The 9,293-nt window shown below is 39.3% G+C and overlaps 1 protein-coding gene across 1 annotated transcript in view; it reads right to left on the bottom strand.

Annotated features, from left to right (window-relative positions):
- SOX5 (SRY (sex determining region Y)-box 5) overlaps positions 1–9,293 on the bottom strand; it is a gene marked incomplete at its 5' end in the record, with an annotated part of 82,324 nt that overhangs the window by 30,192 nt on the left and 42,839 nt on the right. Inside the window, 1 exon segment of the mRNA XM_009867895.1 lies at positions 1,470–1,647. Within this exon segment, the coding sequence (XP_009866197.1) occupies positions 1,470–1,647 (178 nt within the window).

Below are 9,293 nucleotides of genomic sequence, written 5' to 3'. Positions count from 1 at the left end.
AGGGAAAGAAGACTGGAGAGGAGAGAACAAGAAATGTCCTTCTACTGAGATGCAGGTCAGATGCTTAACTACACATCTAAATAGGACGCTTATTCTAATCAAGACAAAAAATTTAATGTGAAATAATTGAAACGTGATGCACTGCACATGGAGAGCAGTGGGGCCAAGCAAATTAAAGACGACATACATTATTACCTACCACAGTTAAAGAGTGTAGGGTTAATAATAATGCATGCATTAACAATTAACAATGTGGTATTTACAAAATATTTATATAACTCTAACTTGGCATACCAAATAAGATTATTTTCTTTTCTAAAAGTCATAGAAGTTATCTGTCTGATATCTGCAACTCCCATCAACATTAGCAATAATCATGTATGCACAGTGGAAGAGTAATGCAGGGTGTGCTACATCTGTTTTGGTCTTTGGACAAAACTGTGGGTCTTCCTGCTGTCTTATGTAGGTAGAATATGGGCTACCATGAGCTTTGGAGGAACCCATGGAGACACAAAAGGTTTTACTACGTAGCATGGAGACATCACAGAGCTTCTGATAGGTTTGACCTATTGCTTCTTTTGTTTTTTGTGCCATTCCTGAACGTGGCCAGCAGATGCCTTAGGAGCAGTAAGACACGCAGTAGCAAAGGTTAATCTACTTCAGTTAATTCCCTAAACAGAGTTGATTTACATGCTGAAATCTTAATTGAGGTTATATTCAATCACTTCATGGAATAAAATGTCTCAGTTACAAGGATGAAGAATGGGGTGTGTACACATTTTACATCTACACGTAAAAAGCAGTCCCTTTAATACAACAGACTTGGAAAGTCACCATCAAGGCTGTTATTATTTAGATGGTCTTTACGCAAAGAGGTAATTTTGGCAGGAGAAAGAATTAACACTATTTTCTGGAACAATGCTGAAAACAGCCAGTCAAGAATTTTTGGAAGATACAACATCAAACCTGCTTTTTTTTTTTTAATGAACCTGGTGATTGTTTTGCTTATTAGACTAAGGTAAAATAATGCTCCACACAGCTTTTTAGCAGACTAAGGATTAAACCTGTAATTTTGCAAAGAAGTATTTGCATATGTAGACTCTTAACTTAGCGGGAATTTTTGTACAGTTTATCCATCACTTTTAGATGACATAGTACAATATCACAGGTCTTTAATGCCCACCATTAGACAGGCTGCTGTCTTTAATGTATGCTATTAAACAAGCAGTATTTACCAACTTGTATTGATAAAGCACTAGCTGAAATAACACAGGTCTCTCTTTTCTGAGTCTGTCAAAGTTAAGGTACTCCTCCTGAACTGATGAGTCTATGGGAGTTTCTTCACTGACATCACCAAACATAGTGTTACAGCCAACCCATGACCACTTTCTGGCACTGGCTGATAAATGTCCACTTTCCATGAACACCTGTTATTCATTATGAGCAAGGACAGATGAAACTGAGCTTACCTATTGTGTTAGCTCTGGCCGAAGGACTAGCTAATGTTGCTGGCACAGAGGACTTTAGTGAACTGGCCCCACTGTTTATTCTCAGAGTTGGCATGTGAGGAGAGGTGGGTGATGTGGGAGACTTGCCATCAGATGTCTTGGGTTTGGCTGAAAGGTTCAGAGGCTGGGCCACTTCATCCTACAATGAGCAGAAGAGAAAAGAATGTTATTAAAAAACCTGCTGTTGGCAAAAAACCACCCAGACAAAGACAGTTGTTTTCAGCTCATCTGAACTTCTAAATCCAAAAGGCTGTATGATATATATTAAAATCAAAAGTGATACCACCTTGTCATTCCAGTTTGGAACTGAAATGACTGATAAACCGGAAAATTAGCATGACATGATCAGAGAACATCCTCCATTTGCACTTTGTATGTAAGAATTGTCTCTGAGAAAATTACTCCAACAAGATATTCCAACAAGATACTTGCTTTGATGATGAGTATTAAGAGCTATAGAACTGAAGAGTTTTTCACTTAAAATTCAATCACCACCATACACACTGGTGTTTGAGTGAATGGGTTTTCAGTTGGGCTTTTTTATTAGTCCTTTTTATTAGTCTTTTTGTTTGTTTATTTGTTAGAGTTTTTTAACTTGAGCCGGACTTCAAGATTTCAGCAATGCTTATTATGCAAAACTAGAAAAATTGGGTGACCTTTTTTTGCAGAGTAACTGGAATTATTCCTAAACCTGGCTTGATCACACAGAGTAAAAGACAGTGCTATAAAACACATTAAAATTCTAAACCACATATTTTTGTTTGATCAAAATAAAATGCAATATGGGGGCAAAAAAAAAAGGGAAGGGAGAACACGCTTTTCAACAAGAGGGATACTTTAGCAATGATTTTAATTGACTTTTAAATAACCAGAACTAATGGATATGGTATTAGATCCAAACACCACATATGAGCTTAGCTCTCCTCTGACAGGAGAAATCATCCTTTAGCTACAGAAAGATACATCACACAACTGGGTTTCGGTTCTAGGCACTGAAGATGCTGATTCTGATCTCCCTAAGTTGTACGTACATTCAGTTTTATAGAATTATTCCTGACTTACAGCAATGCAAAGCTGACTGGAATTAGACTCATAATGTTTGAGTGTTTTACTGCTACCACTAAGGTATCTGTAACTACTATCTTATAATACTGCTTCTTTTCCGCAGAGGGTGGTGTGCTGCAGTAAAGAAGGAATTTTATAGGTGGCTATCGCTTGTGGAGGTATGATGGAGATGTACATCTCAAACACAGCACAATTCTGCAAAGCACTGTCATATAATGTTTCCATTACCTTAAAGAAACAAGCTCTGAGCGAAGCACTTTCATTATGATTATTTTTACATTTTTCTAATAATCGTAATTAAAAATAAATTGAAGACAAACGTATCAGGGATGTCATGGAGAAAGCTATCATCCTTAAAGTGACATTTAAGCCATTTTACATGCAACTCGTGCATAAAATGAAGGGGAAAAAAATCAATGCATAAAATTGCCTTATGTGCCTATATTCTGTGTCTTCAGAAGCAACTTAGGCATCTAGAAGACAGAGTTCTGTGGATCTTCTAGGAAACTTAAGCCTCAGGGTTAAAAACATCACCTAGTTCAACCAGCATTTGACATTTTAAGAAGGTATTCATTACAGAAACACAACTTCCTCTGTATTCAAATAAAATAGATTAAACCACTACACAAATGGAAGGGGTCCTGCTCTGCCATTCCATGGATTTCAATTAAAAAAATAAGATACCACAACAGTGTAACTAAAATGTTGTAAAATCAGTGATGAGATAGTTGTGTAAAAGTGTACGTACAAACTAGCCAATGAACCAACCAAACACAGCGACCTTCTGCCAGATAAGGATCCCTGAAGAGCAAAGTCATCTATTCAGAAGACAGTTATCAAAAAGTCTGCACACAGACCTGTTTCGGTTCAATCCAAGAGGGGTTAGTTTCCAGGTATATTCAATTCTTGACCTCCCTTGTAAGTCTCAACAAAAGGGGATGATTAGTTTCAGATATGGTGGTAAAAGCTGTACTGTGCTCTCTGGCTTCTGGAAATCCAACCTAGAGCAGCACTTCAGCTCATACAGAGCAGGAACCAGTCCCTGATGGGAATGGCTCTTGCTCACTGAAAATTCAGCTTGGATTCCAACCTGCATCATGTGTGCAAAGGGTTTTCTCAGTCTTGTCCTTTTGACTCAATCCCTCAGCTATCCTGCCCCTAGAAAGTTTATTTTCCTCCCTTCTCTTGCTCACTCTCCCTTTCCTCCCTTCTGCTCCTTTTTTTCAGCCTGGTGTGAAGGCAAGGTCTTGTGAAAGTCCACTACAGAACAGTGGCTTTGGTCTCACTTAATGCAAGTTAGAAACTCAATGCAATTTAGAAATATATTTCTCCATCGCAGGCATCCAGCAGTGAAGCTGTCTGCGCTGTAACTATTCTTGGTAGTAAGAATGCTCTTCTTCATTCAAGTCAGCACAGCTTTCTCTGGAGCCAAGAAGTATAAGGCCTTGTGGAAATAATAGAAGTCGACAGTTCCAGAGCTGATAAATGTCATTCCAAATCGCCCCTTCATTCACTTTCATTGTGTGTTCAGGCTAATGGTAAATTAATCGGAGGTCACAGAAGCTTAGTTCTCATAAAGGAGGATAAGTAAACAATTTTCAGCTATTATATGTATTTACAAAATGATATTACTTCACTGTTTGGTCTTCATAACATTTCTATTGCTGTTATTTCAAAGAGCATTCTCAAATCCTCGCTGGAAGTCAAATACATTAAAAATTCAGTCAGAGAGTTTAGAAATCCTATGTTGGATCATGAGTTGATAATAATTGAAGTAATTTCCTTTACCATATTGGAACTACACTGATTTATTTCATGGGAGACTAAAGAAAACATCTGGGAGACAGGTAATAATATACAATTGTGTTAAGTGTAAAGATGACTGTTAGAATCTTCACGTCTATACTTAGTGAGCCATTTTACACTTTTTTCTATTTGCAGACATAAACTCAAAATTCTTTGCTATTCCAGTTAAATCAAGAACTTTACTGTCTTCATTACTGATTTATGTCTGTGTAACCACAGAAAGAATTAGGTGTTGGTCTATCTTTATTTTTAACTATAAAATATCCAGCTAATGCTCTGCCACATAGATTAGCAGGCCTCACTCTCAGTTATATCAAGGCTGTTTAAGTGCAGCACGACAGCTAAGGAAAATAAGAGTAGTAATAAAAAAAAAAGAAAAAAGATGTAGCATGTTTACTCCAGGTAGATGATATCATTAAACAGCCAAGAGATTCTGTTTTATACAGTAGGATTGCAGAATCTACAACTACTCCTTACACTTATTTTTTATTAGAGAAAGCTCAGTATTGATTGGTCCCTGCTTTTTTTTGACATGCAGTTATTCTAAGATGCCATTGATACGGGTTTTTTTCAAGCCAGTATTTTTTAAAGAGTTAAACAAAGTCAAACATTTATTTATATTTCAGCCAAAACGATTAATGCTTAGACCAGAGAACATTAAGACTCAAGAGGCATGTAATAATATAAACACAGATGTGATGAAAGTAAAATATGATCTTGATTAAAGGTTATGAAATGTTTCCTTTAAAGTAGCGCACTTGTCTAACAAAATAAAACACATGCACAAAAAAAATAAATGCAGAGAATAAAGCATAAGCAAAAACACACGACAGAGGGCTACTAAAATGAAGTACCCACAGCAAGCACAAACACTGGTAAAGGGATTCCCATACCCTCTATCACAGCAGTGTCAGAATGTCGCTACACTAGGGACAGCTGGTGATTTGCTTCCCAGGATTGGGCGACCGTCATGGACAAACTTTGGAGCTTGGGGAACTTTAAACCCTTGATTTAGACTTCTTCCCCAGCTGATCTCTAGACACATGAGCACAGAAAGGAGAAAGCTTCGTCTACAACAGAATTTTGGGAGCAAACAAAATATTTGAGAGCTGTATTATGTAGCTTCCCTCAACTTGGATTTGTATAACTTTGAGCTTTTGTATTTAAGCACCAGACACTGGAAATCTCCAAATGTAAGTGTCTGACAAGCAACCTTTAAACAGAAATACTGCTGGCGAGTTGAGTGCATAAGGCTTGTATGGTCCTTTGAAAATGTAAAATGCTAGGTAAACACATGGTGCTTATTAACACTGGAGGAAAAAATGAAAGAGAAAGAAAAAGAAAAGGATTTAGTCACAGTCATACAGTAATGTAGCAGCAGACAGACCCAGGAATTCTGACTCACAGTCAGCGATGTTGTAAATAGTTGGCTGAAATCGTGTCTTTTCTAATCTTTCAATCATACTGTCTCTGTTTACTTCCCCCTAAGATAAAAGGTTAATTTATCTCCATGGAGAATGGATATGGAAAAAGAAGGGAATTAAATCTGATTTTGAGAATCTCCTTAAAGCATTTATTAACAATGACACTATTTCAATACCAAGAACTGAATAAAAGACTCAGATGAAGGAACCAATCTCAGAGAAAGAAAAAAAGGGTGGTGGTGGGGAAGAACCCAGACAATTCATTTGGACTTCATAATCTCTCTTCTTCTCACATATTTTAAAGATTAGTATACTATTAAAATACAGTTACTGAATTATTGTACTGTCATTTAAACCCAAGTGCTGTATCCCACTGTGGCAAGCACTGAAGGTCCAGGTTGCACGGTTTATTACAAAATCATGAACTACTCTATGTATCATCTGACTGGCAATACAAATGTGCTTAAATGACCTGGCATAAGCATAGCCTAGTATGCTCTACTAAAGAGGCTTTTCATGACCTCTGGGAACACATTCGCCACATCTTGCTGCTTATTTAAATGACCTTGACAATACAAATTACAACCAAATGAGTTAGAAATAAGAAGCCGGGTGGGGAGGGGGATGTTTCTAAAAGAATGCCTCTTCCACCTGACCAGAAACAAAGCCTCTTTCCCCCAACCCGCCAGTTCTGTTTTGTGGAAATCTTCATTTCAACAGCAATGCAAAATATGGAGCACTTACTGGCATGTCTGGGGCAGAAGACAATGATGCTATTGTTGCCCACTGAACAATGCAGCCAGTCAGTGGCTTATCTGTTCAGTTTTGTGCTCATCCAGAAATGCCTAACCAAAATATATCAGAAACCGAGGTGCTACAACAGATACACATATGAAATCCTTCCACACCACTGTCCCTCAAGACTACGGTTGTCCACACACACAAAGATACCGGCAGCTTCCTTCACATCTCCTCCCCTTCCTCTGAAGTCACTCATGGTGAAATTATCAGTAGTGATAATAAGAAGCCGAGAGGTAAAGGCAGTTGTGAAACATGTTGTATAAATGAATCATGCTGCTGATATTATCCTCACTGATGAAATAATTGTATTAAATTAAGCAGGGATGTTCACATGACAGGATGGGTGAATTAGATAATGCTCCTCTGCAGCTGTACCTCCTCCTGCCACATTCTCAAATTTTGATTAAGAATAATGTGTCCCTTCCTGCAAAGGTGGAAGTTTTTCTAACTACATAGAAAAAGAGATGGAGACAAAAAACCAGGCATCTGAGTTATGATATGATTATTAACGCAACAAAATTATTCTTCAGGTTCAGAGAAGTCAGTTTATCCCACTCTTGCCCATGAGTTTTGCGGCCAAAAGTGGAAGGTACAACTAGACTCCAGTTACAGAAGAAAATAAAAGGCACCAGAGAAAAGGCAAAGGGCAAATATTAGGAAGAACTGTCTTCTTTTTTTCTGATCTTGCAAAGTACATGGACTTTTCCTTTTGTGATAGCTGCAGTAACATCTCAGCCTGGATTCGTATCTATACTCAGAGAAGATTTTTTGGTGGTGTTGCCTTACTGCGTATCTTTTCCTGAATACGCTGCTCTCCAAAGGCAGACACTTTCTGGACTGAACACAAGTTACCCAACCAGAGTTACTACTTGCAGACTTCACTGATACTGCCCAAATACTCTTACTCATGGGACTCAAAGAGGGGAACTTATCTGCCTTACATTTGTGACAAATACTCTTTTTGTTCTCTCAGCTCCTTCTTTTAGGGGATTGCTCGAGGAATAAACTACTCCCAAATGCTGATTTATACACCGGGAGTATTCCTGCACAGTCTCCATTCCTATTCATGTGGAAAAGGGGTGCAGGAACACACCGACTTAATCTGCTTTGTAGTACACGAGACAGCCAGGATTTTTCCCCAGTCCTTTTTTAAACACTGAGGGCTCTCAGTGAGGATATTCTGTGGGGACTTTGTCCTCTCAGAAAAACCTCTAACATCTTCACCTTTCATTTTTCTTTATGGGAAGCCTAGCTGCAAGGAAAGAAGTCTGCAGTTACAAAGACTGATTTGCTGCCCTGGAAACCCCAAGCTTTGATTTCATCGAGTCCACATGTTGTGACAGTCAAATAAGAGAGCTGCTGTGTGGTTTTCCTATTTTTATTTAGCACTGTTGTTTCCCAAAGTTGTACACAGGATTCACAAATGGATATAGGAAGAACAAAAGGGGAGCATGGAAAATGACCTTCCTGTAAACATGGATGGCCCTAGGAGCTGGATGCCTCCCTCTCCTCCCCAGAACCTTTTTGTCTGATGCACACTCTGTAGTACTGCTCTATTCTATGAGCCACAGAATACAGACGCTGAAATCACAGAATCATAGAATGTCAGAGGTTGGAATGGACCTCTAGAGATCTAGTCCAACTCCCTGCCAGAGCAGGTTTCCCTAGGGCAGCCACACAGGATCGTGTCCAGGCGGGTTTTGAAAGTCTCCAGAGAAGGAGACTCCACAACCTCTCTGGGCAGCCTCTTCCAGTGCTCTGTCACCCTCAGAAGTAAAGATGGTTCTCCTCATGTTGAGGTGGAACTTCCTATGTTCTAACTTACATCCATTATTCCTTTTTTTATTACTGGGCACCACTGAGAAGACATTGTCTCTTTCTCCTTGACACCCACCCCTCAGATATTTATATAGGTTACTAAGGTCCCCTCTCAGTCATCTCCTTTCAAGGCTAAACAGCCCCAGTTCTCTCAGTTTCTCTTCTTAGGAGAGTTGTTCAAGTCCCTTCATCATCCTCGTAGCTCTCCACTGGACTCTATCCAGTCCCTGTCTCTCTTGAATTTGGGACCCCAAAACTAAACACAGTATTCTAGGTGTGGTCTCACTAGGTAGAGGGAGAGAACCTCCCTAGACCTGCTGGCATAGTAACAGAGGACCAAACGCCAAACAACTCTAGGATCGTGTCAGTCCTCCAGCCTAAAAGCAGTGTCTGTGAAGAGAGCTACGCAATCCCTCTCCAGAGCCTACATCCAACGATGACCTGGGGCAAAGGCCTTAATTCTGTGTAGCAACTGGTCAGATCTCTGCACACAGAACCCTAAAAGCAAATCTTTAAAAAGTCTTTAGGAAAGACAAGTGCTGCACCAGGACCGAGCCCTCTGGGGTCTCATGGAGCACATGGCAGGCTGTTTGGCAAACAGAATACACCAGGGCATGCAGCTTAGCAAAATGAGCAGACTTGTATGTGTTTACCCAAAATTCATTCATTTAGTTTCACAAATCCTCAGAGAAGCATCCTCCAAATCATACTTGCAGCTTCTGGCGGGCTTTGGACTGCCAAAACGCCCACCATCCTTGTGAAGTCGCCTGGTAATCTCCACAGACAAATAGCACAATGTGATTGTGGAAAGCGGCTGGTATGAGATTTCTAGGCTATTTTTGCTTGATCATGAGGTTTCAGTCACATCGAA

Source organism: Apaloderma vittatum, unplaced genomic scaffold, assembly GCF_000703405.1.
Source record: "Apaloderma vittatum isolate BGI_N311 unplaced genomic scaffold, ASM70340v1 scaffold10854, whole genome shotgun sequence".
NCBI classification, from domain to species: domain Eukaryota; kingdom Metazoa; phylum Chordata; class Aves; order Trogoniformes; family Trogonidae; genus Apaloderma; species Apaloderma vittatum.
This window is presented reverse-complemented; position numbering and strand designations above follow the sequence as displayed.